At 38.4% G+C, this 27,795-nt stretch overlaps 1 protein-coding gene across 1 annotated transcript in view; it reads right to left on the bottom strand.

The window, feature by feature from the left end:
- The window catches only part of ctnnbl1 (catenin, beta like 1), a 52,802-nt gene extending 26,028 nt beyond the window's left edge, over positions 1-26,774 (bottom strand). The window contains exons 1-11 of the mRNA XM_035656937.1: positions 26,613-26,774; positions 25,389-25,631; positions 22,922-23,028; positions 22,422-22,561; positions 21,687-21,784; positions 19,259-19,352; positions 14,920-15,011; positions 14,059-14,131; positions 12,548-12,606; positions 11,824-11,972; positions 5,534-5,715 (exon numbers count right to left, since the gene is read on the bottom strand). Coding sequence (XP_035512830.1) covers positions 5,534-5,715; positions 11,824-11,972; positions 12,548-12,606; positions 14,059-14,131; positions 14,920-15,011; positions 19,259-19,352; positions 21,687-21,784; positions 22,422-22,561; positions 22,922-23,028; positions 25,389-25,631; positions 26,613-26,642 — 1,267 coding nt within the window. The 5' untranslated portion in view covers positions 26,643-26,774. The remainder of the gene's footprint in view (positions 1-5,533; positions 5,716-11,823; positions 11,973-12,547; positions 12,607-14,058; positions 14,132-14,919; positions 15,012-19,258; positions 19,353-21,686; positions 21,785-22,421; positions 22,562-22,921; positions 23,029-25,388; positions 25,632-26,612) is intronic.
- Positions 26,775-27,795: the final 1,021 nt, after the last annotated feature.

Here is a 27,795-nt window from a genome sequence, read left to right as displayed (position 1 = left end):
AAACATATTTAGAGTTATTTCACACTTTTTTGTTTACTACATAATTCCATATGTGTTCATTCATAGTTTTGAAGCCTTCAGTGAGAATCTACAATGTAAATAGAAATAGAAAAAACATTAAATGAGAAGGTGTGTCCAAACTTTTGACTGGTAGTGTATATATCTAGAAGATGATAAAAACTGTCTGTCTGTCTGTCTGACTCAACATTCTGAATTAAACGCATTGTTTTTTCCAGAGCTGATGATGGAAGTAGGTAAAACGTGAGCCATCTCTCTTTTTTCGCATCTCTGTTGAGAGTTGCACATGCGCAGTACTGATCAAGCAGGATGTAAGGATCTAGCATTAAAGCCAATCATAATGTATTAACGCATTATAGCATCTGTAAACGCAGGATCCCGAGCCGATCCAGCAGGCCGAGCACAGCTGGTACCTACACTGTGTTACACCGTAGGGAAGAGACAGAGTAAACAAGTGCTGTAGCCTACATATCATTTGCAGACGTTGAAAGGACCACCCAGGCACAAACCTGACCCAAGTGCCATTTACAGGTAAGTATTAATGGCTGTTCAGTGTGTTCAGCTGGAGCAGTTATGCAAAATGGCATTGGCAGTGGACGAGAATAGTTTTTTGGTCATTCGTTCGTTAGATAAGGAGGAAATTTTAGCAGGAAAGCTACTGTTAAATGTTGAACACATCCTGTCCTCAACTGTATAGTTGTTCTGAACCAAAACCTCTTATACATCCACATATACCACAGCATATTTCATTAGTATGTGTTTACAGAGATCACGATCAATCCCCACCAGAGGAAAGACTAAACGTGAAGATATTAATTAGATGGGTCTTTACACAGGGATCAGTAAATCTCTCCCTCTGAAATACACTAATAATAGGATTACACAGCATGACTCTGACAACACAGATTACAATCGAACTTGTATCATGTAAAATGTTACTGATCTCAATCTGTGCCAAAGGCGTTCCGTGCTGGGAGAAGGGACGATCAAAGGAGAACTCCATTTGATTCTCTCTGCTTTTGACTGAAATATGTGATGTAAGTTTCATCACTAAATCCAGATAACCAAGTTTCTCTTTTACTGGCACTTATCTAGTACCATATATTCTGCGACGTAGTCATGCTTTATGAATCTCCATTTGTTAATATCAGAGGATAGATACTGCTGATAACGTAATGGGCTGATAAAATTTCATGTTTTATCTTTGTAATGAAATGGATGTCATTTAGGTGTTTTAATAAAAGCATCCTATTTCAAATGGGCTTTTCAATCACCCTGCCCCCCCTGCATACTTCCAAGAGAACTACAGAGCCATAAAGTGTGACAATTTTTTCGAATGAAGGTCTATTTCTGTTAGCAGGCCTGACTCATTACCTATTTTAGTGCATTCATTAGAAAATAAGGGTCACGATAAGGGCATTTGCTACACTCAAAGGTGTTTGCGTGGCATTCAAAACATATCAACTACAAAGGCCTCTGCTCCCTCCCTGTGTGCTCTCTCCACGAGACAAACACCCACATGCACGCGAGCACACAAAGAAACACTTTTTCCGAGTCGAAGCCGGAGACGGAGCTATGACTATTGTGCCTCACCATGTAAATTAGTTGTTTACTTCTGCTGCCTCTCGCTCGCTCGCATCATTAGCCACCTAAATATAACAACCGGCTGCCACCAATTTCCATCATACAATCTCATTTCACTGGTAATGACAGAGTACATACACCAATAAACTGAGACCCTAAAAACAAGGTGAACGGCAGCGTTGTGACAAGAATATTCATGAGCAGAGAGAAATGTAATTTGTTGTTTGGATTTTTTTTCCCCCCGATCCACTTACAATGACTCTTTTAATTATGCCGTTCTGTATGCTAATGTGGCCTGGCAATCCTTGGTCATTTGGGCTGTGTCAATTTCAGAAAGGATTTCACGGGGATCAATCTTTGCACTGAGGTTTATGATAGAGAGTGCAATGGAATGAATGTGAGAGAGAGAGAGCACTGAGAAAAGAAGGACAGAAGTCCCTACCTCCTAATTACTTTTGTTTGAGGCGGCTGATAGTTAATTAATCTAAAGTGTTATTGTGTTATTCTGGAGAACCACTTGATTCACAGCATTTTCAATTAGAAGTCTTACTGAGAGGGAGGGTTCACTCAATACGCCTTATATTATGACAGGCATCTCATTACGAGACGAATCAATGGAGACATGATGGGAAATCCTATACAGGCTCTAACTCTCATCACAAAGAAAAATAACATGAATTCATTATGGAAAAGTCATTTCAAAACTAAATGCTCATGCACATTTACATTATTATTTGTTAAAACTGTTAACTTGTATTGTTGAATACAGACTAATCCGCCAGATGATGTATGATTGTGCTCTCTAACAACACCGCCATTACTGGGGTGGTCTGTAATAACAGCGCAATGTCACTGACCATGAAAGCACACATGTCTTAATTGATCACAGTTAGCAAAGTCATTTGTTCCCCCTTTTTTAATGTTAGATAACACTGGCTCTTGTTCAGTACACACTGTCTTAATATAACCCACTGTATTGCCTTGCATAATGTGTGTTGCATGTTAGAATTACTGTAATATCTGACAATACTGCATAGTTATGTTCTGTATGATATATCATCAATTAATCTGAATTTTTTCTTGATTAATCTATTAAAACAATAAGTCAGAAGCTCAAAAATATTAAAATTACCATAATGTAACAAAGAGCAACACATCCTCACATTTTTTAAGCTGGAACCATCAAATATTCAGTCTTTTTGCTTGAAAAATAATTTTTACAATTAATCGATTATGAAAAGGTTTGCCGATTAATTCTACTTTGCTCACACAATTAACTGACTCATTATAACATTAAACTGAGGTTTATTCTTGAGCTCGGGAATACATTCATATACTAAACCTAAACTCACTGAACCTTGAAACTGGAACTTATTTGTTTTTCAATAACGGTTTTATTTTTAATCTTCTATATCCTCTTAAAGTGAATGTTGTTCAGTCTTAAAACACAAGTCTGAGATAGTTTTGACATTGGCTTTGGGGTAAAAGAAAATATTAACATGCAACCTTTACCCGACCTCCACAGGCTTGTGGCTTGGAAACATATTATGCAGAGTGTCTTAGATGAACTCCATGAAGATGTATTAAGATCAACATGACTTCTTACAATACAACAGACACTTGTGAACTGAGTTTTTTCCAAACTTAAAGTGTCTTGGACATATTTGCTGGTAAGACTGGAAAAGCAGTTAAAATATAACGCAATATTTTTTTACATACAGTGCAGCTATTTAGTGGATATTAATGGCCGCCTGTTTAATTCCGCCTTCAACCTTAGTCTATATTTATGCAAAACAATCTAATATTATACAGTATGTGGAAGGATCAGGGGTTTTTGTCGAGTTCACATAGTTGGCTTTAAAGTATTCTAAACTGTCTACACCAGTGGGTTCACTCTGATCACAGCACTAAAGCTGGAGGTATCAACAAACAGAGCTTCGGAGTTAAAGGGTCATCTTCATACTGTGGATCTCTACATACATCTTTGATTGAGAAATACACACACATGTATACCACACTTGCCAAACCTCACAGGGAGAAAAAACCTTCAGGGTGGATTTCCACATCTCTTTTTAAAGCTTGTCTTTTAAGTGTGTGTCTGCCTTGCCAGGAGCTTCAACACACAGGGGGGAAAGGTTTAACTGTTAGGACGGGTTATCTTCCCTCTCTTCCTCCTGCTGCTCAAGGAGGTCAAAGGTTAATTCATCCAGTCCCTGGGTGAGACGGGACACAATGGAAGACAATTTGTTCTTCTCTGCAGGGCTGGGAAGCCCCACCGGATGAATCAAACTTAATTAATACAGACAGAGAGAGATGGGGGGGTTCCACATTTTGGACATAGGTAATCAAACAAAGAGCGAGAGATGGACAGGGTTTCTACCTCTTTGTCTTCCAGTCTTTTCTCTATTTTATTCTCTCACCCTGTATCCCATGGACTTCCTATCTTCTCTCTGGCTCTTGTTTGCACTTCCTATCTCTCACTCAGAGACAAGAGAGGTTCGAGAGCGCAGGCAGGAAAATCAATCAAGATTGGATTGATAGTGTAAACTGACAGGCCGAAGAGGCAGCAAACCGTGATACATGAGCAGATTAGGATTGAGTGCGTCTGCAGGAAACGGGTGTGACTACACGCTGCACAAAACTAGACGCAGGAGAAGAAAGAAATTATCCCGACATGATTAATGCAATCACTTGAATTACCACACACAGCAACTTACATTATCGTATTCATATAATAACGTTTAAGGAACATGTTATGTGAAACCTAAATGAATGTCATTGGCGTTTTTCTGAATATTTGGAATAGTTCAAACTAATTGCATGGCTTAGAACAGACTTTTCTTGGAAGTTATTCCAAATCCATGGAACTATATTATATTTGAAACTATTATTGTTATAAACTAGTACACCTCTGTGCCTTAATGTTGAAAAATCTAATTCCATCACAATATCTAATACACATTAAAAGCATTCATCATTTTCTTCAGATTCCCTTGTGCTTAGGTAGGCAATCTGAATCATCTGAATAATAAAAACTACTATACAGAGAGATAGTGACTTAATGTAAATACTTTGCATGGCTATTGCACAAAAAATGCCCAGAAATTGTATCACAAAATGTTTCTTAATTTCACTCTAAATAAATAGGTCTAAAATTGATTTGATCTGTAACTGGAGTTGGACCAAACGCAGAATCCTGCCTTGCTGTATTTGGAGAAGAAAGAAAAAAAAAGAAAGAAAGAAAGAAAGTGCACAACACGAAATAATATAAATTACAGTGTGCGTTTATATAAAACAACACCAAACAAAAAGGCAACTAAACTTGCGGAAGCTTGAATGAGCAAAACATAAATACTAACATACAGATCAATTGAATTATTGGGGTTCCTGCTACCTTCCAGTCACAGAGTCACCTGTCACTTATACATATTGCTAAGCTTCATGGCCAAGCATGTGTGTGTGTGAGCGTGTGAGCATGTGGAAGAGCTCACAACTTTGAGGGGCATTTATGCATTTTCCAACAACATCAAATGCTGCCAATTTAAAATGCTCCTAGCCTGTTTCACAGTTCTCAGCAAAAGAAGAAACATGAAAAGAATTTTCCAGGACTCATTTCTCAGCCATTTCCAATGCTTGAATTAGTCAGCAATCGTGTTTTAATTTAGTTTTTATTTAAATTATTTTTTAATTGTGTGTGGAACTCATTGATCTGATCAGATTTGTCATTATCATACAGGCAACTGGTATGTTTTTATCCTAGTGGTCTGTTTATCATAACATTTGATTTGCTGCTGATGGAATTGAAAAATATTGCAATATTATATTTCATAACAACTTTAACTACTTGTCAAAACAGAGTGACATGTTTGCAGCTGATTGCAGCCTTCATGAAGAAATCTCAACTGTTGCTTTGTTCCAATTAGTGACTGACCTTCATGTTCCTTCTCTGAAGCACCCGTTTTCTTCATCTTCTTGGGGGTTTTCATGAAAAGTGGAAAGATGGTTCGCAAGCCCAGGATGTCCACAAACTTATGGCAGTTATCTGCTCCCTCTGGTCCAATCATCCCATGGTCCAAGACCTTCAGAGCACTGGTTCGAGACATTTTCTTTTCTCTGCAGCAGAAAAAGGAAACAATGCTCAAGTCAGAGATTCTTAATGTTGTTCCAATATAATCATACAAAGAACATGCACATTACCACTAAAGTGGCCTGAGAAGGTAAGTCTACACTTAAAATAACTGCCATAAAGCTTTTGTGTTTCGAGTGAACTGGTAATACCTATCTTATTATTATTTGAGCATTCATTATTTCATTTCTACCATTATCACTCAATAATATTGAGTTTTGTTCATGGGAATGACTGAATCAACTAAGTTTTACATGTTTACCTTCAAAGTTAAAATAATGGGTGCAACAAACTTGCTTCAAACATGGCCGCAAAATGGGCAAAAACCCAAGAGGTCCTATCTTAAGCCAGAGTTGTTGGCTTGTCTGTTTTAGCCTACAGTAGAAAAATGTCAGTTCAACATGGCAGCCTCAATGGAAGGCGACCTGAAGATATAACTCATTCTAAGGTAACAAAAACACAATAATTCTTATTCAGGTGTACACTAATTAAAACATAGTTATACATATTATATTCCATTTCTGCCAATATATCCTCCTAAATGTTACACATTGGACCTTTAATTAAACCTCAAAGAACATTATTCCCATAATGAGCCACACGCGATGAAAATAATGTTTAACAAAATCATGGAAACTAAAAATCAAATGCCAGTTTAAATCAGAGGTTTTAAAAAAAGTGTAATTGTTTCCATGTTAATTGAAACTCTGTTTCAAGGTCACAAACAAATTATTCAAACAATAAACCTCAAAATGTGTCTTCCCGAACAAATCAGTTGTAATGTAGCTATTCATCTGTTTCCCATCATTAAAGCTTTGGCATGATAATAGGGACCAACTGTTTCCTGCTCTCTCCACAACCCTCCACCTCCCCCCCAACTCCACGCCTCCTCTCAGGAAATGTAGCTGTCTGTCACCGTGTCATTTCCTCCATTCCCTCCAATGACAGATGACAGTGTTTATCTCAGAGGAGGGACACATATTTCAGGCAGTTGAGTCTGGTTCTCCAGACAGACACATTATATATGATGGACGGCTGGAGAGGCCAGGGGGGAGCGATACACTGTGTACTTTCTAAAGGGAAACTGGGCAATTCAGTTGGTAGACAGCTGACTTAACTCAACATCCTGATGTCGTGAACTACGCTGCCGTCAACGCAACATGTCGATGTCTAGTGGGTACAGGCATGACAGCAGCAGTAGGTTTATGATTCAACTCAAATTCCAGCTGAGACTGAATCCCTCAAAGATCCCAGTCTCAATCACTCAAAGTCTGGCCAAAACATGCACAGACGTGATAAGAAATGTTTCAACATGGCCTTAAAAAGGTAGGGGAGCTCTTCAAAAATATTGAAATCATTTGATATTTTGTTAAACTACTGGTGTTACATTCAGCATGATCTAGTATCTGTTTTTTAGACACGTGTGTAAAAATGGTTGCAGTAAATCTCATCTCTGACAAACATTTATTTGTGCCAGGAATTCATCAAGACACCAGGTGTGCAATCTGTATGTAGCACAAGGCTGAAGAGGCTTGGTAGGAATTGAAATGGAGTTTTTGATGGAAAAACCAATAAATGTGTCTCAGTAAGTGGAGTTATTTTTTTTTTTATATCGCTGTGTTTGTTTTTATTTTACAGCTGCTAAGTGCCTTGGTTAGAAAACAAGAGCTGATCTCCTGAAACTATAATGAAACTGATAGTGTTAAAACTGATAATGAAAGATATGGTGAAAAATCTGTCTAGTCTCTCATATGGGCCAAACTACAAAAAGTCTGAATCCCTTAATTCCCATAATGCAACTCAATAGCACAATAGCGTCAGCCACCTTCACTATCTTATAAGAGACATTCTTTAAAACATATTTGAGTCTTATAATGCTAATTTCCTGCTGTAGATCAAGCATACCGGTAACCAGCAGCATTGGTGGTGAAAACCTACACATTCATCCATGCACTATTCAATTCTCCAATTCTCTTTTATTTTTTGGGCTTTGGAATCCAAAGCTAGCCTAGCTAGGGAGACTCAAGACTTGTAGCCACCACTATTGAGGTTCAGCAAAATATAGAGTACAGGTGGTAGGTCAGGACGTAACATATAAAGCACATTTTAGTTAAAAAATGTTAAAACATTTTCTTTATTCGGTGTGTAATGGCTACACATTTTTACAGTTGGAGAATGCAATAATTACTTTAGGGCTAGAACACTGAAAATGTTAAAAATAAATAATTTCCATATAATGTTTTGGCAAAGCCATAGGGAGCCACTGGAGAGCTTGAGGCTCTGCAGTCATCAGTTGCCTACTCGTTTTAGACCATCTTTTTCTGACTGGTAAACGTTCATATCTTCCAAACCCCACATCTCCAGTTTGTGATGCAAGCTTTCTGTTAAAAATCTGAAGTCTAAATCAAATCACTGTGACATCATCAGAGTTATTTTGTCAAACTTTAGAAATCTCCCTCCAGAGCCACAGAAGACTTTAATTGTTTCCACGTTCTGGGTAGTACTGTTCATGTAGAGTAAACTGACCTTAATTTGTAAAATTTGGTTCCCTTTTAAAGCTTTAGCCTTTTAGTCCTTTGGGGAGATTTTTGTTTATTTCTTGTTTTACAATTATTTTGATTAAATTTTATTGTGTTTTTTAGTAGAGTTTGTGTATTGGGTATTTTTTGTGTATTTTGCATTTATGTCATAAGCGCTTATACTATGCTTTCTTTATCATTTTGACTGTATTTTGAATTCAGATGTGCTGGACAAGAGTCACAATGCTTTTTTTTCTCCAAGAAATATTCAAAAGAAATAAAATATAGTCAGCACAATGTGTCACCTAAATGATCTAGTATTTAGCTTGAATGAGTAAAGTATATTATAATAGGTAAAACAACTGCAGTAGGTATAGCGTAGTTTTATAGCTGATGCATCTCCTAAAGAGTGCAACTACACATAGGGACTAAAGCAGCAAATGATATGCTGCATGGGGACTGCAAAACAACTGTCACTGGTCAACTTGGATACTGTTAACAGTGAAGACAACCTCTAACTATGTTCATGTTATATTATGCTACTTTGTTAGCACAGTAATTGACAGGTTCATTTTCAGGAATTAGTAGAAAAGGGAAACTTTTCCCATCATTGCTCTGTATCAAGTGCATGAAAGAATGTAAAAGTGATATCTTAGGGGCATATGACTAATACATGATAAGGGCCTGATAATGTAGGACACATCCATCTAGTGTCATGGCAGTGGTATCAACAGGTGAAATCCAACACTGAACTATAAATGAATTATGTTCAAGAGATCTGCAGCAGGGCCGCTGTTTAACACACAAGTATAAATCCTCTTGTGCTCGCCAATGTTCATGTTCTGTACTCTGCACTGTGAGTATTAGGCAGAATGAAAGGTAGCAGAAGTGTAATTATCTTTCATTCTTACAATTCATTTCTAAAAGTCATATCTTGCTATACTCTTTCTCCTCCACCTTTTCTGTCTTTTTCTTGCTGTGTCCCTGGCGGTTCACTTAACAGAAAAGAGTTTTTGCATTCCAATAATGAGATATTGATCTGAACCTTAAATCTACATCTCCAGTGATGTGATTATCAGCGCAGGGGTGCAGAAGCTGTAAAGGTTCCATAAATGCGTGTAATGTGTCTTTATGACTCTTTAAGGTCAAATCTCTGCCTTCACTGCACTCCACCAACTGTTGATTGATTGGACTGGAAGTCTCACCAGTCAATACAGCAGACAGACGTGCTGTTCTGTGCAGCACTACACCGTGTTATTCTATGAGTGTTCAAATTTTCGCAGTTCAGAAAGCAGTGGAAGAAAAAGGCTCTGAACAGATTGTGTATCAGGAGATGTTCTGTGATGGACTCAACTTTAAAGAATATCTTCTATTACGCTGCAGCATTTTTTCCCCCCCATTTGTTGTAAATTCCGCTTTACTGTAGCACTTCATGTTGTAGGATGCTAATATTAGTGTTACTATTACTATACTATTATTGTGTGAGGGTTTGGCAAAAACAAACCTATTAAGTGACACTGATTATTAACTGCAAAAAAATATTTTCTTGCATTTGACTCTGACAAACTTTATAGAGTAAATGAGCAGTAACATCACTATTTTCAGCTTATTCAAGCTTGATCAGTACTTACTGTAGCAGCAAACAGCTGTCTGCATTGAGGAGACAGTCTAATTTGAAATCAACTGCCCTGCTTCAACTGAATTCGACTGATGCAACCACTGCAGTTACATAATCCACAACAAGGTGTACACAGTTTGGTTATTTAGTTTAACTTTGCTTGCAGCACAAATGTTGCTCTTTGGTAGCTGACTTCTAAGTTTCTGTTGTCAAAGCTTCCCTCAAGCTCACAAATTTTGCAACTTCAAAACAAATGTACATTCTCTCCCACAGTTCCCTGCTTCCTAAAGATTTTTAAGCTAAAGATGATTCTCTCTTTTAGAACAAAAAAAAAGATAGCTTTACAAAATAGTCTGCAATTTTCTCGACAGTTTTTGACCCTACAAGCATTGTTATTAGTGTTTACTTAACCAAAGCAGAGCTATAATTTGTCCACCAAGAATAGTGGTTAAGCAAAAACTGTTAAGGCCCAAACGCACAATTGAAATGCCGAAAGCACAAAACCAGCAGTATTTAGGGAAAACATTGCTATTTATATATGTCCATTTATCTAATAATTAAGTATTATCATCATTATATAAGTTTATTGCAAAAAAATATTGTCCTCTGGGGATGAAAAGTCCTTATATTCTCACAGGGACACTGGAGGTTAGTCAGTTGTGGTACGGAGAGGCCAGTCTATACAATAAAGTCATACTAAATGGTGTGCAATATTCATGTTTTTTGTATTAGTTTGAACGGCCAGGATAAGTTATATGTAATAGTTATTAACAATCTACAAGAGAACATTTTACACTACAGCAGACAGAAAATTTGAACATCAACATAGTTTGTCGAAGCAGTCACAGCAGCCGACGACACAAAACTGATGCATTATGACTGCAAGATGAAGAGGGAGAGAGCGCCTGGATGTGACCCACGACCAGTTCATCATAGTTTAGAATGATGCAGCGCACTGAGGTTACTGACATTTCAATAAGGAGACAAACGTATAAAATGTGGATCTATCGGTTTGTTACTGTTAGAGACTCCAGTCTGCAGTGTAGTTCATATACTTCACTGATAAACCTCAGAATTGTATAGTAACATTAAGCTTCATGACCACAAAAAAGGTTTTATAACATGTCAACACTTCTGTCCATATTTGCAAGCTCCCTCTCTCTCTCACTCGTCCACCTGAGCTCTCTTTCGTTCTCTTTCTGTTGGATTGTCTGGTTGTAGGGGGTGCTGTAGCCTCCATGCAAGCTTTTCATTACTTTTAGTTCTATCCAAGCAGGCACAGCTTCAGTCGCTGGGTTCTCATTCGATGCTCCAAAATAGAAACAAGGTCGGAGTAGGGACGTCAAGGCAGTGTAGCATGCCTCAAAACGCTTCTGGTGTGCTTTCAGCCATTTAAAACAGTAAGTATACTTTTAAGTTTCAGTGTGTTTGGGCCTTTGGGGTTATAAACAAAAGAGACATATTGTGTGATTGTCAAAACCATGTTAGTGCATAAAATATATTTGAAACAATGCAAACAAAGAAGTTCTGTCATGTTCATAATTGAGTGGTTGTTGGTTATTTTAGAGTGGTGAATGAAAAGGTGTTTAATCTCAAGCATCACCTGATTTCCATTTTGCATTTGAACTACATTTTGTATGTGGTGGTATAAGTTATGAAAGCATTTCATTAAATAAAAGCTTCAATAGTTAGCATAGTTGGACAGAAAAAGTGTACCATCTATATAAAACCTTAAATGTACCCTGTGGAGATTTTGACCACTAGTAGCACTATGGAGCAGTGTTCTTACAAGTGGGTTCCCTTTCTGTTTGGAGCATGGACACATACAAAACCAGTTTCACCCTATACCACTGATCAACAGTTGGTGTTGCCAACAGAACAACAGAATGTTTTCACTTCCCCATTTAAGTAGCCTAGGAGTGAGTCCTACTACCGGTAGTTTTTATAGTTTGCCTCACCTGAGCATGAGGTTCATTAGCTGAAGCCCTTCCCCTCTGAGGAAGCGGTCTCGATTGGCTGGCAGCATGAGGCAGGAACACAGAGCATCAAAAAGGTTCTCCATCATCTCCTGCTCCTCGGCTGTGGACGGGTTGTGACGTTTGAAAACCTGAGCGGGGAGGCAGGAGGAGAGAACACTGAGGAAGGGAGTGTTTAGAAAGGAAACCCAGACGAGCATGTTGCTTTTGTATTAAAGGGAAATTCATTGAAACACAGTTTCCAAAATGATTTAGAGGAGTTCGGGAATGTGGGCAATATGAGCTCCTTTAATGATGAGATGGAATAAGCCTAACATGACCCATAGTATAATTAAGAGAATAGAAAGAGGCAGGGTGCTAACAGCCACTACCACAATGCTGGTCAATGACACACTTTAATAGCTAATTTGGTGGGTTATAAGCCATATTTTGGTAGTCCTACTCTGGTTGGTGCCGACAAAATGCCACAATATGCTCAGAACGTTCTGAAAATTCATGGATGAGTGTATCAGTTGGATGAAAATATGGTTAAAATTGGCCTTGGGTTAGACAGAGTTTGGTGTGCACCCACCACAGAGTATACACAGATGCTCATGTTTGAGAAATTACTGAGCTTTACCCCTGCAGGGCTCAAATGGATGATGGGTAAAGTACAAGGGTGGTGGTAGAGCAAACTAAGAACAGAGAGTAAAAGCAAAAATCTTACAGATAGTTGCTGCAGCAGCACGTCAATGCCATCCATCTCTCCCAATAGTTCTCTGGTATCTGTGGGAGAGAGAAATAAAGAGAGAGGAAGACTAAGAGATAAAAATGAAATAACAGGACAAAAGGGAGATTAAATTGTGATGGTTGCAAAAAACAGATGTTTAGGGAATGGGAGGGAGGACAGAAAGCACTGTGAGAAAAAGGTGGATAGGTGAAGAAAAACAAAAAGAGTAAATGGCAAAGAGAGGGAGGGGGTGCAACAAAAGCATTTGATTAGCATTAACACTGACGAACACATTGGCCATGAGGGACCTTAAGAGGAAGAAAATGAGGGCACTGAAAAATATATTATATTCAAACAATACAGCTCTGCTTCACAGTGGCCCCAAATGGCCATCTTAAATTTAAGGATCTCAACACACAGAACTCCTGTAAATGGACATCAGGAAGTGGCACAACACAAACCCTGTTTACAATACAATATGTTGTGCTTTGCATATGTTACTCTCTATGGGCAGTAAAGTGTTCATAACTAACAGAAGAATTTCATTTGAAAAATATATGAAATCTACAGGGTTTTAATTAGTAAGGATGAGATGCTCTTCTCATTCGTAGCAGCAAGTATTTTTTTTACATATAAATCCTTCAGAGTAGCTTTTTAAGTCAAATTTGACAGCAGGAAGCGATAATTACATTCAAATTAACACATCAAGGATTTACCCCAAATTGTCATTTTCCTAATAGTGGTGGTATGATTTGCCTTATTCTTACTTCAAGACACTGACAGTATTTTAATAGGCAACATTATTCATGTGAAAAATAACATTTTCTGTTACATTTTTTGGGGGATTTGAAGGGCAGGAAGGAGAGGATTAATGGAGTCAGCACTGGTGAAGAAGAGGAGAATGAGTGTAAAATGAAACACGACTTCCACTGAATATCAATATGGCTTGTACCATTAATGAGAACCTGTCCAAGGACTTGATAGTCCTGTGGCTATCTGAGGCTTTACAGGGTTTTAGTGAGAGAGGGAAAGGGGGGACAAGACAGCAAATAGACAGGGAGAGAGAGAAAAGAAGTGAGACTGGAAGACAGAGAGGGGAGTGGGAGAAAGATGAATGGAAAGATGGAGAAGAGACAAATGTAAACATATAAGGTAACATGAAATGAAACAGTTAATGACATAAAATGAGTACGTAAGTAATAAATGCCAGGAGTGGTAACAGAGAGAGAGAGATGGAAAGACACAAAAAAATAAGGAGAGAGAGAGAAGAAACAGTAAGGCTGAAAAAGGAACAAGAAAAGTCAAACATGAGTAGAAAAAAAGAGGATGAAAAGACAAAAAAATGAGGGAGAAAAGTGAATAGAGGGATAAAGAAAAAGTAGGGAAAGAAAGAACAAGGGGGACAGAGCATTTTTCTGTCTGTTTGAGAAAGCTGAGAGGTAAAAGAAATGTGGAAGATGAATTAACATCATTTGGAAGCCATAAAGCATTCACTGAGATACTCTTACTGTCGTTGTTTTGCAGCAAGATAGCCAGGATTTCACTGCAGTACAGCTTGTTAGCATCAAACGGCATCTTCGCCTGAGAGGAAAAGGGAAAGAGACCAAATTCAAATTAGCCACTCATCTTGATCTCCAGAGTATTAGAACATCACCATGTATTCGACAACAAAATATGCAAAAGCAGAGATTCTGCCTAGTAAATTATATGGTTATGTACGGTTTACATGACAGGTTATCTGAACAAAAATTTATTTGCATGCATACAAGCATAAAAGAAACTACTTTACTACAGCTGTAACCAAAATTACTTCAGTAAAGAAACTGTTAGCATATGGACATTTTCCACACACTTTAGTTACATTTCATTATTCATAACAACCCAACTGTGCAGTCAGTAAATGGAGTTATAATACAATAATGTGAACCATAAAAACCTATGCAACTCTCGTAATGAGGCTTAAAATACATAAAAAAACTGACGGCCCACAAGTGAAACACGTCATGGTGAACTTACCTCAGCACATCATATCATTATTTACTTGTTTTAGAGCACCCTGATTTAATACTACTATCATAATTAGTTGTGGAACAGAAGGTTTGCAAAAAAATGGTCAAGAAAATACCTAGCGCTGCAACTAGCAATTTTCTTAATCGATTAATCTAGATTTATTTTATCTGGGGATTATTATCATTTGCTATATATATAAAATTTCCCACAGTTTAATGTGATGTTTTGAAATGTCCAACTCACAGTCCAAAACTTCAATTTATAACTGAATTTAAACAAAATATTAAATGCATTTATTGCCGATTGACTAATTGATGCAGCTCTAAAATGAAGATTAACCCATGCTCTGCCATTCTTACCTTGATTCTCTTGAGCAGCCACTGCATGAGTCCCTGCTGAGCTGCCTCAGTGCACAGGCCCGGTCTGAACTCTGCCATATTTTCTATGATAGCTGAGAAAGGATATAATATCAAAAAATATTATTTCAACCTTCAAGCTCAGTGTCTGGCCCTGGTAAAGTATCCTTGAGCAAGTCACTAAAAACTTGCTGACACTATTGACAGTATATAATTTGTGGACAGAGATTCCGGTTCTGAAAAGTGAAGCCAATGTGTAAGTACCTTAAACCTGCATTATTTCTACTGGCCAGCAGGGGCAATAGACTGACTCCAAAAAGACATCTGATTGTATTAAACCTAATAAATGTAAATGAAACGACCTGACTTATCACTTTATTTATTAGCTTAACAGTTTACTGATGAGTTTATGGTCTCAATCACTAGTTTCAAGTCTTCTTCCATACAGCATGTTCATTTATAAATTATGGTCCCATTTAGAGTAAAATAAACAATAAAGCAGGGTATGCTTTAGGGCGTGGCTACCTTGTGATTGACAAGTCATTGTCAGTGAGTCCGTCCAGCTCATGCTGATTAAATATGAATCAAGATTCTGGAACGTCATTGCGTAATTCTTGCCTAAAATGTTTTCTGAAACATATTTTACTAGTGTACAAAATACAATTAAGTTTGTGATCAGGCAGGCTGCCATTATTTCATGCTTGAAAACCTAGCCAAAACCAAGCACCGTGCAACACACACTATGTCACTCACTAGTCCCATTGTCCAAATATGGCTCCAAAAAAAAAAAAAAAACAAGACGCCGTTGGCCATAATGCCAAACTCGTGGGTTCAAAATGGTTGTCCACAAAACTATGGCCCACATCATGTTAGATTTAAATGTGGCTGACACCTAGAATTTCCCAACAAATGCACCTATCAGGAATGCTGGATCGTTACTGGTACCGATACTGATCTCATTAAGTGACAATTGGGAATGAGTGAGCACTGTTTTATATTGGATCCTTGCTCAGTATCAGCATACACCCTCAGTTGAGGTATTGGACAGAAAAAGCTAGATTTGTGCATCCATACAAACAAGTATCACACACTACTGGTTATGTTTCAGACTGAGAATATGTCTAAGGTGTCTAAGGCTGTCACACAAGATATGCTCAACTGAAACGCCTCTCAAACACAGGTGGTTGGACGGAAGAGTAGAATCTAGGGAGATTTGTGTTGTGGAAATTTCAGCCTGACTGACGCACTGATTGATCCAGAGGGGAAAGTAAAATGACAGGTTGGTGGTGTGTCTGCTTCAGTAAATACTAGCACCTTACTATAGTCTTTAATCAAAAACACTTTGGAGGAGAAGAACTTTGAAATACGGCAGTCTTCTTTTTATAGAGGGTTCGTCTGGGCTCTGTATCAGCTACTTCTAATATTATCAAAGCTGCCTCTGCCACATGATATCTCTATAACAGCAGACTGTGGCAGAAGGGGACAGAGAGAGAGAGAAAGAAGATTGTCGGGTGGTGATGAAAGGGGGGAGAAGAGGAAAACTAAGGGGATTGAGGGGAGGCAAAGTGGAAAAGCAGATGGGAGGCAAAGAGGTTGGAAGACAAGTCAAAGACGAGGGATGGGAAAACTGAGAAAATGAGGAAAATTTAACAAGAGCATAAAAACAGAGTTGGGAGTGAATAAAAAAAGAAATAAGACAAACAAAATACAAAAGAGCAACATCTGGGGAGTGGAGCTGCAGATGATAGAAAAAATTGAGAGAAAGAAGAAGAGGAGGAGATGGAAAGGAAGGGTGCTGAGGGAGAGAGAGAGAGAGAGAGAGAGGGCCTTTATCAGTGATTCAAACAGAGCAGACAGACAGCATCCTGGAGGACAGCAGGCTCAGAGCAGAGAGCAGCCAAGGCAGACAAAAGGCTTATTCAAGCTTGGAGAGCTCCCTTGATAACACACACACACACACACAGAGACACACAAACTTGAATAGAAGACGCAGAAGCACTGCTCCCTTGATAACCCACACTCGCACACAGAGCCAAATACACACACCTAAACAGCCCTCCTGACACTCGGCCTCAATCTGGCAACAAAGAAAAAAATCATCTCAGTGGGCTCATTCAACACAAAAAGAGCTGAGAGGCAGAAAAGTCTGATTCATGTGAGGCTAAATACAGAGACCATGACTTCTCAAACTATCTGCTGGCCCATGGCCCTCTCCTAAACCTCATTAATGCTCTCACATCTTTTCCATAAGCACTCTATAACATGTATGGCTGACTTTGAGCCTGACTTCACGCCTCAGAAAAAGAAAAACTCTGTTGGTACGTGTTTTAAAAGTGCTTCCTCTTTGTCGAAAAATTTAAATGAGACGTTGACGCCTTCCTTTTCGCTGTCACTGAAAAAGTGGAGGACACTTGGCAGCAGAGGGACATACTGTTAAAGCTTAAAGAATACAAATACAGTTAGTCTGCGCCCTCTGTGTACCGTCAAACCCAAGTCCTGGAGGACAGCCTGTCACTGCACTGCCCAAAGCTCTAAGCCTGGCTCATACACACCTTAAAGGCATACCTCCCTCTGGAAGAGCCTGTCATGTTTCAGTACCAAAGCAAGACGAGGGCGGTCAATTATTCTTCCTCTGAATATTCAAATATTATTGAGCTGCTGTCTTTTTCCATCATGTGCAGTATAGAAGTGTAGAGCATAGTCTCTGCAGCACCTAGAGTGTGCGGTGAAATCCGTCCCAGATATTTGTCCCACATGTTTTGAATATAAATGAACACACAATAATGTGCAGCCACTCAAAGCATCTTCCAGTCTAGACGTTGTACTGCTCATAGGAACAGCTTGGTTTGCTGCTGAGATGCATGTATGGGCAGATTAGTTAATTGACCTTGCTTTGACTGCTACTCCTACCCCAGAAAGTAAGAAATGTGTCGTGTTGCGTCTTGTGATCAACTTGCGCCTGCATTTAAGCTGATTTCTGAACCAGTTTTCCAATATCTCATGCAGCTTTATAAAGTACCAGAGCTGGAAGGAAATAAGACACATTTTCCGCAGCAGTCTGACAAACAGCAACTGCTATTTACATAGGAGGTGTTAATTAATCAGTTTTCTCTCAGACTGCTGGGATTATTTTATTCATGGTGACAGTTAATATAGATAGATAGTATTAGTGCTCTCTAATATGTATTTATATAACACTATGATATCATAACAGCATTTGAAAGCTTCATCATTAAATCACACACTTTTTACACACTTGTTAAAAGACTCATTTTCACACCATCTCATGCATCTGTACGAGGTTCAGTAAATTAGACATAAACAACATCTGTCCGGTTTTCCGTGACACGGGTCAATTATTGTGTAATAAACTAATTATTTAGAATTACATTAAACATCATAATATATGTTATATACCACATAGTCAGGTGAAAAGTCTTTCATTTTCAATTAATGTTTATAAATAAGCATCCTGGTCAACAAAGCTGAATCAGCTAATTTAGTGCTTTAGAGAGTTTGTAAAGCATGCCAGTGATGTTAGCAACATGCATCATCAAACCCAAAAGCTAAACATCAGTGGAATTATTCAACATGGAAACAAAAAGCTACTGCTGCAACATAAAGTACGTAAGTTGAGTTAGTTGTAACAGATTTAACAGTGATGGTGATTTTGCACCAAAGATCTTCCTTTTATGGACTGGTATATGTGGATGTGTGTTCCCAAAAACATCACCAACGAAAAATTGACTAACTGCATACACTCTAACTTCAAATTCGACCCTGCAATGAAAGAGAAACAGAGGAACATCTAGAATGTAACATGATGCTGTATGTAGAAACACTGACATACTTCTTGTGATGTCATTTGGGTGCCAGCTTTACCTGCTTTGGTGGAAAGTTTTAACTGGTCGAGAATTCAGTCCAATGATGAATGTTTGAATTCAGTATGTTTAAGTTTTAACAGTTTTCAGCTGCTTAATTCAGATTTATTTTGTGGATTTTGAGTTATTTATTCTGTGTTTTGAACAACAAGACTTGTGTGGTGTTATACTGTGTTAAAATAAAGTAACTAAACTCTTTGCTGGTTGTTCCAACACATTCAGAATCATTACCGCTTTTTCCATTAGTATTTAACAGGAGGCTGTATATATAATATATATATTGAAAAAGTAAAATTAAAATCATAAACCTGCAACAACTAGTCGAGGGATGGCTTGAACTAACAACTACTAGGCAGCCATACTAAACACAATTTTTGTTTATGTTGATGGCAGTTTGCTTCTGGGTAATCATAGACTGAAGCATCACTGTTAAGGCGTTTGTTGGGTTAACATCTCCTCACCAAGTGTGTTATAGTTGCCATCAGCCTCTTCCTTCACCTGCTCATCCAGCCGCTCCATATTCTGCACCAGCAAGGCCACCACCTGACCCTCCAACTACAGACACAGACAGATGAAGGTCAAGTCAGAGTTATTGACACATTATTACCAAATCCAAGTCATCACGGATGAAACACTTCATTCATAACTCTAAGCTTCAGACATGAACTGCACCTTTTTGCGCTTTCTCATCATGACTACTGAGTGATATGAAGTATGACTGTAGGGGGCTGAGTATATGGTTGAGAACATGACTCTGAAAAAAAAAATCATCATGATCTTTTTGAACAGAGCACTTTTAAAACCTCACAACTTTCAACTTTTTCTACTGCACTGAAAGTCTGTCAATTGAATCCTTATCTCTTGCAACATGATGTGATGTTGCAGGAGAAAACTGACAAACTCATTCCTCAAAGACGAAAAAAGTAGCGGCAGAGATGACAACGTGAATGTTCACTTTTAAGCTTCAATCTTTGCAGAAGAAACTTGGTTCCTGTCTGAGCTTCTCTGAACATGTCCAAGTGTTATCGCGGGGACTCATAACCAAACAGACCTCACTGGGTGCCGCCTGGTTGGATAAAAGTACTATTATAGATGAAAGAAGACAGACACTCGGCACAGATTTATGAGCCACCAGAGACCGTCGTGGATCATTTTGATTCATCTTATCAAGGATACCACCTGGCCTTCTGGCAGCAAGGACAGAGGAGCTGGAAGCATTACAGCAAAGAGAAGAGACAAATGGATTCAACCAACCCTTGCTGCTCTCAAACTGTTTCCCTTGGAAGTAGCTGTAAAGGAGAGTGTGGTTTAGGGGTGCTCCATTGCAGGGTAAATGGACGGCATTTATACAATACCTTTATCCTGGGAGAGTTGTAAAGCCACCTGAGCTACTGTCTCACATCGCGAGCCCATTCACACACGCATTGTACATTTTCTGTCAAGGTTCTTTGACCTTTGTCCAATTGTTCCTGTCAGATAATAAGCAGCCAGCTAGGCGACAGAAAGACAAACCTCATGATGCGCCTCAAAATGCCTCAGAGAGATATGCTTGTAAGATATTAATTTCAGGGATCGCACAGCTTTTAAAGAGTAAAATCAAACACTTTCAAGGTACCTGAACCAAAACAGTCCAGACTCTCTAAATTATTACTATATTACATAATTAAATTAAATTATTACTTATTACAATGGATGTGTGTGGTACTTCAAAGTTTTTTTACCATGAGAAAGACTGCTGCGGTTTGGAGCAAACGACTACCTACAAAGCCATACACCATGCCTGCTTTTTTCTGTTGGTCAGTCATGAGTGCTTCACTAAAAGGTTGACATTTTCTCACTCTAAAAATGCTGTGCCCAGCCTGGAAAGAAACCAATAATTGGTTATTTGTTAAATGAGCCCCATAACACAGAAGTGTTTCAGTTTTATATATATATTTATCACTGTGTGCCTCTTCCACTGAACTACTGAATCGAAGAGTAAAATGTGCAGTCAGACTGAGACATCAGACAACACAGCTCATCCATTGTAGTGAGAAACAACCACCAATATCCCTGATGAATGGCACTGGGATGTAGCCTGGCATAAAACACATGCAAGCCAACAGATTCTTTGACGAAGTGTCATAGAGACGGCCGTGAAGGAGCACGGGCACGCAGTTCTTTCCTCCATTATAGGTGTATCAGCACATTATTGTAGTTTGACCTTTGTCTGTGTCGCTCTAAATGTCAGCACACATAATGGGGAATCAAAAATCTGCCCTGGTTCATGAACAGCAACGACAAAAAAAAGAGGGGGAGAAGGAGAGACAGAAAGAGAAGATGTTAAACATAGAACTGATGCCAACAGACGCAGCTGGAGGGTGACAAAGAAAAGCTTTAGATAACGGAAAAGGGTGTAAGGGAAGATGCTATAATTATATGGTTGACATTACACTTTGAAATTATTTTTTTCCCCTTTTTGTCACTTTGTGAATTTAATCTCACAACTCGCACTGGCATATAGCTAAGAATAAAGCAAAAATAAATTACAGTATGTGTCAAAAGTTAAAAGACAGTGTGGTTAAATAACGTCACCAATAAAAAACAATTTCCATGATATTAGATTTCTTATTTTTACATAATTTTACTGTTAAAAAATAATCATATACTATCAACATCAATCAATATATCAAATGTAGACAGAGACTGGACTCATCATGGCAACAGCTTGTAGTCCAAAGAGACTATAACTCTAATTGCACGTCAGCGAGAGCCAACCAAAGCCTTGCTTTTGATCTGTTAATACCGCTGATCAATCTCCTCGGCCTGTTTTGGATGCCAGTGCCCAGAAATATAAGTATCAACTCCGCGAAATGCTGCTTCATCAATATAATTAGATCCGGAACTCACCAGAGCATCTATGAGTACTTCAGCACCCTCCTCACTCTCTTGGAGTGTGTCGATATCTGTCAGCTCCTGCAGCAGGTCTACCACTGCTATGGCAACATGTGGTTCAGGTTAAGGAGAATAAGCATGTGTTGAAAGAGTACTCCATCGATTTAGCATTGCACTCCTGGAACACTGTCAGACCCACAGAGGACAAAAAAAGGATCAAAATCGATGTGGTTTTCATCTTCCTTGTCAAAAACCTATTTTACAGCTTATTTTATCCATAATACACTTTAAGATTATTATACTTTTACTGTGCAATTATTTGGTTGTATACAATTCCTATATAGCTTATATTTCCTTTAAATATTGGTCCTGTGCTGTTATATTTATTTTTACACTGTGCTTCTAAACCTGGTGTCTACTGTACCCACAATGCAACTCGCCCACTGACAGTTCTGTCAGAGTTTCAAGTGTGTTATGCTAGTAGCAGCTTATGTAGCTGGGAGCAACTAGACTCAGGCAGAGATGAACTCAACATTTCCAGATTTCTTTCATTTTCAAACCTGTAGTCTTCCGACCCCACCAACACTGTTATTTTTAATTATATATTACTGTATATATTACATTTTTATTTATTGTAGTTTGATTTTGTTTTTGTTTTTTAACAAAGACCTATATGAAATACCAAGCTCCTCATACAGGATGAATGGATAATTTCTATCAGTCTGAAACAATCTGTAAGTGAAAGGATATCAGTGTTTTCATGACTGAGGAGGCCCAGCAGTGAGTGGACGGCATTGAGCTCCACCAGCAGGTGGTAGAGGTCTGGCATTGTGGCGATCACGTGCATTTCCTGGATAATGTCGTTCAGATCCAGCTCCGACTCCATGAACCTGGTTTAAGGAGCAAGACATTTTTGTTAGCACTCTATGTAACTATTAATCTCAAAGTACAGTTGAAGGATTTGGTTTTTAGTTATAGACTGCTGTCTATATGTATGCAAAGATAGCCCGGCATACAAATCTTGTTCTCCAGATTTAAGAATGATTGTTACCACACATCGAATTATATCGCAATATATGTAAAAATAATGGCAATGTGATGCTTTCACCATATCGTGTAGCCCTAAATTCCTCACAGTACAATGTGTTTAAGCATTTGATAAAAACTGTATTATGCTCTGTTAAGTCCACATGAAATTTGTCTTGTGTGAAAGTGAGCGAAACATCGTGAACAGTTAGTAATGGGCTTACTTCTCTGGGTTGTCCGGAAACTTAATCCTCAGTTCTTGATTTTTGTACGACCTTTTCTCAAAGGTCAGGATCATTTTCTTCACTGAACTCTCGTCCACCGGTTCTGCCTGTTTGATTAATACATAAGGGAGGAAAAAATTTAAAAAGACAGAAGAAGAGGAAGAAACTAAAGTATTTTATGAGGCAACTGCTGTAATAACAAAGAAGCCCTAGGGTCGCCCTAATTGTGTGAGTAGAGCAGAGAAGTAGCACTGGGAAAATAAATATAAATATATATATAAAAAATAATGTTCAAATACCGCCATACCAGTGTAACTCTTCGTACTGAGAGGGGAGCCCCATTAACTGCATACCCTTCTTACTAACAGTTAACACAACAATTAATAGGCCACAGTTAATTCTCTAACAGGATAAAACACAAAACAATATGATGTTCTAGAAAACTACCAGAACCTTAAAAAACCCCATCATACTGCCCAGCACTACAGAGAAGCAAGAGGTGTTCTACAGTCAGTTGGAATGTGCATTTCTCTGGAAAGACAATGTGTCTGACCTCCTGTTGGCTTAAAAGCCTTTTAAGTGTCGGACAGATAATGACAGGTTAGAAATTACAATTGTCTGACATTATAGAACAGTGCAGCACTTTCTCAGAGTGGCTCTTGACATGGTGAATACTTGAAAAGGCTGCACTGTCAGATGAAAAGAACAGTAGACTACGTAACACTGGTATGGACAACAAGGTTTTCTTTTCTCAAGAAATTCATATCTAAACGTGAGCCAGGCTGAGTTAAGCTTCTAGTATCAACCACCTTTGTAGAGGCTTACGGCATACAGAGTACAACAAAGGGATGCAGATTAACAAGAGTAACATTAGGGATCTACAAACATTGTTTTTTTCTGGGTCGATGCAGATACTGATTATTAGTAATCAAGGAAACTGATACCAATATACATTTGCAGTAAGAATGAAAATCTGAATAGTAAAAATTATGATAACCAGTGGTGGAGTGTATATTTCCTGGCCTACTTAGTACTGTGCATCAATACATTTTTATATATTTGTACTTGAGTAATTCCATTCTGTTACCTTATACTTCTACTCCACCACATCAGAGGCAAATATTGTAGTTTGTACTTCACTGCATATATTTGATTACTTACTAGTTACTCTGCAGATTCTCATCATTAATACAAAATATAAATGATCAAATAAATGATGGTTTACATTGATGAACACATGAATGCATAAATAATTATAATCCGATCATATAATATATATCAATTCGAAATGGGCCATTCTGCACTTTTATTTTTAGTACTTTGTACTTTTACTTTGAATACAGGACTTTCACTAGTAGACGTAGCAGTTTTGTACTGTGGGATTGTTTTCCTTTATTTAAGTGAAAGATCTGAGAACTTATCTTACCTTTAATATTAAATTATTACTTTACTATTAGTCATGAAGGTGTAACCAGTCAAATAGTGCTGTGGGTGGGACACTGAAATTAAATAAATAACGATACAGATAATCGGAAAAGCTTTGATTATCAAATCCAATAATCAACCAGGCTGGTAATCGGTCTATTCATAAGAAACATGACGCACTGTTGCTGCACATCCTGTATTTTCACTGCGCTATGGACACTTATGGTGTGTTCAGAACTAGATATATAGTCAATGGTTCAGACCAAACACAAAGAGAATTTTCTCTCACAAATACAGCCACTGGAGCTGGAGTCACGTAACAGACATATTTTCAGAGCTTGTATTCCTTTGGTTTTGCTCACTTTTCTCTAAGCCCCCCTTTTGTTCTGTCTCTCTCTGTGCAGTAAAGACATTAGTTTAAAGAGCTCTGGGTGCCCACAGACAGCAACAATAAGTTTGTCTCCTATTTCTGATTCTCAGTCACGTAAGGATTGTGTCAATGGGCTTTCGCTCGATCTGAAACATTTTCAACTCATGTGGATGCAAATTCACGTCTATTTGCATTAACTTTGTGTGTAATTATGCCATGTGAAGAATTTGCTTTGCGTTTATGATTAGGGTTCTGAAAGACCTCAAATGCTTCAAATAAAATGACTCTAATCTACCTTTAGCAACTTTAAGTGCACCATACTGAGCTCACATTTGTTCTCATATGAGAAATAGTTGCTGTGGATGATGGGTGATGAGTCTCTACGTGCTGACAATTAAACCTCAATGCTATCCTGTACCTACATCACAGTGTGGAAAAGTAGCCCAGGCAACAATAAACACCTGCAATAAACCTGTTATAATAGCATTACTGTTTTCATTATGGGAGACAGCAGTAAGTATCTTGCTGAGACATAATCTGGTGATAACTAATCAGAATGTGTGCACTTGTTGACTTTTTATAGGCTTTAGATAAAATTATTTTTGAATGAGCAACTTTGCAGAAAAACAAATGTAGCAATTCTGTAATAGTTATATAAATATTTTCCCCTACCTCAGGTTCCTCTTCATCCTGGTCCATCAGTTTCTCCAGGATCTTCTTCTTGTCTCCAGTCAGCTCCTCAGTATCCCTCATGTCACCCCCAACTTCAATTCCTATTCCTGCTGCCGCTGCCGCTTCCCGGTATCTGGCCAACTCTCTGGCAGCCAGCCCTTTCTGCTTCCCTCCTCTGGAGTCCTCGTCTCCTCCCGCTGCTCCTCCATCCTCTTCCCTGGGACGCTTTGCTCCTCTATCAGGCTGCGAGATGAAAGGAAATGTTGAAATTATGTTAAAAGTTGGAGCTCACATAAAACAGAGTGGAACCTAAAAGTAGAAAGGTATTCTGCCTAACATGTCAGGCAAAAGAACTGATTGGAGATAAGCAAATGCATCATTATATCCCACATAACAATGTGATATATAATTATGTATCACCATGTACCTGAGTAGACAAAATGTGGCAAACAATACCACAGAATCTCAGTAAGGGAACACTGAATCAGGACCCTCATGAATCATTTTGTTTTGTTTGTAGTTTTGTTAGAAATTTCAACTTTTACAACAAGCTGCAACACGCAGTTAGAACTAATGTAAAAAGGTGAGATTTTACTGAAACAACGTGTCATTTAGGGGTTTACTTGAGTGCCGAATTTGCATATGAATACTAATGATTGGTAATATATGGTTTGAAGTGTGTACGTCTAGTATAATAAACAAAACTGCATATATTATGAGAATTCACAAAGACCCCTGGTATACAGTACAAGACATGAGACGTAATCGACTTGGCTGTCTTTGACAAAACAATGTCAGCCGAGCCAAGTGTAAGTTAGTGTAAGTTAGTGTGAGTTAGTGTGAGTTAGTGTGAGTTGGTGTAAGTTAGTGTGAGTTAGTGTGAGTTAGTGTAAGTAAGTTAAGTTCCCTCTTCTTTCACTGCAGCCACAGTTAGCAACCTGCTCAGCTAGCACGCTAACTGTCACCATTATTTAATGATAAACAGGGACCAGAGTTAGGTTGCTCTCCTGTCATGCAGCACTACACAAGGGTGATTGAATGCAATTCATTGGTGGCTAACTATCAAACGTTAACAGACACAACAGCGTAACTAACAGGACCAAAATAAGCCTGCTTGCTAACGGACATCAGTAACTGCTAGCAGTGCTACTACATGCAATCCAATGAATAAGATAAGGTTAGCTCACATAGACTTCCCTGACATGAGCAGAATAAAATGTCTACCTGATAGCTCAGGAGCTCTCCGACATCCATTTCTCCGGGTTAGAAACGTCCACGTAAAAATGTTCCGTTCAAGTTTAGGAAATAAGTCAGAGCGTACACTAGCATTTATTTATCCGCCGGCTAACAACAAGCTTTCCACATACACATGCTTGCCGTAAAACGTTTTTGTTCACTGCGTAGCAAGCTGCTGTCGTAAACTTCGACTGTTACCATTGACAGTATGACAGTATGTTACCCAGGATACACTACAACTCTTGAATGCTGCCACCAGTAACTTATTCCTGTAAAGCTGTAAAACAAACAAACAAACAAACAAACACACAATTAAATTAGGGGATGATCACCATGACAACTGATATTCATGTGATGTGTCCCATTCTCTGTGCATTATAGAATAATTTATGCTCAGTGGAGGAACATGAGGTTTAATATTGTTGTATTAAAGCCTGTGTTAACATTTTTTACATGTTCTGGGTTTTTTTTTCTCTGTTCTGTTTTGTTGTTTTTCATGAACAAATAAAAATGTTAATTCAGGCTTTCTGGTGAGGTTAGACTCGATACAGATTTTCTTTTTGAAAAAATAAATACACTGCCCGTCCCAAAAAAAAGTTGTACACTCTAATATTTCATTGGACCGCCTTTAGCTTTGAGTACAGCACGCATTCGCTGGGGCATCATTTTGATAAGCTTCTACAATGTCACAACATTTATTTCCGTCCAGAGCTGCATTCATTTTCCACCAAGATCTTGTATTGATGATGGGAGAGTCGCACTGCTGCCAAAGTCTTCTCCAGCTCATCCCAAAGATTCTCAATGGAGCTGAGGTCTGGACTCTGTGGTGGCGAATCCATGTGTGAAAAGGATGTCTCATGTTTCCTGAACCACTCATTCACAATGTGAGCTCGATGAATCCTGTCATTGTCATCTTTGGAATATGCCCGTGCCATCAGGAAAGAAAAACTTCATTGATGGATAAGACCTGGTCATTCATTAATATTCAGGTTAGTCAGCTGACCTCATTCTTTGGGGACATAACTTTGCTGAACCTAGACCTGACCAACTGCAGCAACCCCAGATCATAACACTGCCCCCACAGGCTTGTACGGTAGGCACTAAGCATGATGGGTGCATCACTTCATTCGCCAATCTTCTTACCCTGATAACTTGTTGCCAGCTGAAACAT

Source organism: Morone saxatilis, unplaced genomic scaffold (assembly GCF_004916995.1).
Source record: "Morone saxatilis isolate NCDOM2014 unplaced genomic scaffold, NCSU_SB_2.0 Contig15, whole genome shotgun sequence".
NCBI classification, from domain to species: domain Eukaryota; kingdom Metazoa; phylum Chordata; class Actinopteri; family Moronidae; genus Morone; species Morone saxatilis.
This window is presented reverse-complemented; position numbering and strand designations above follow the sequence as displayed.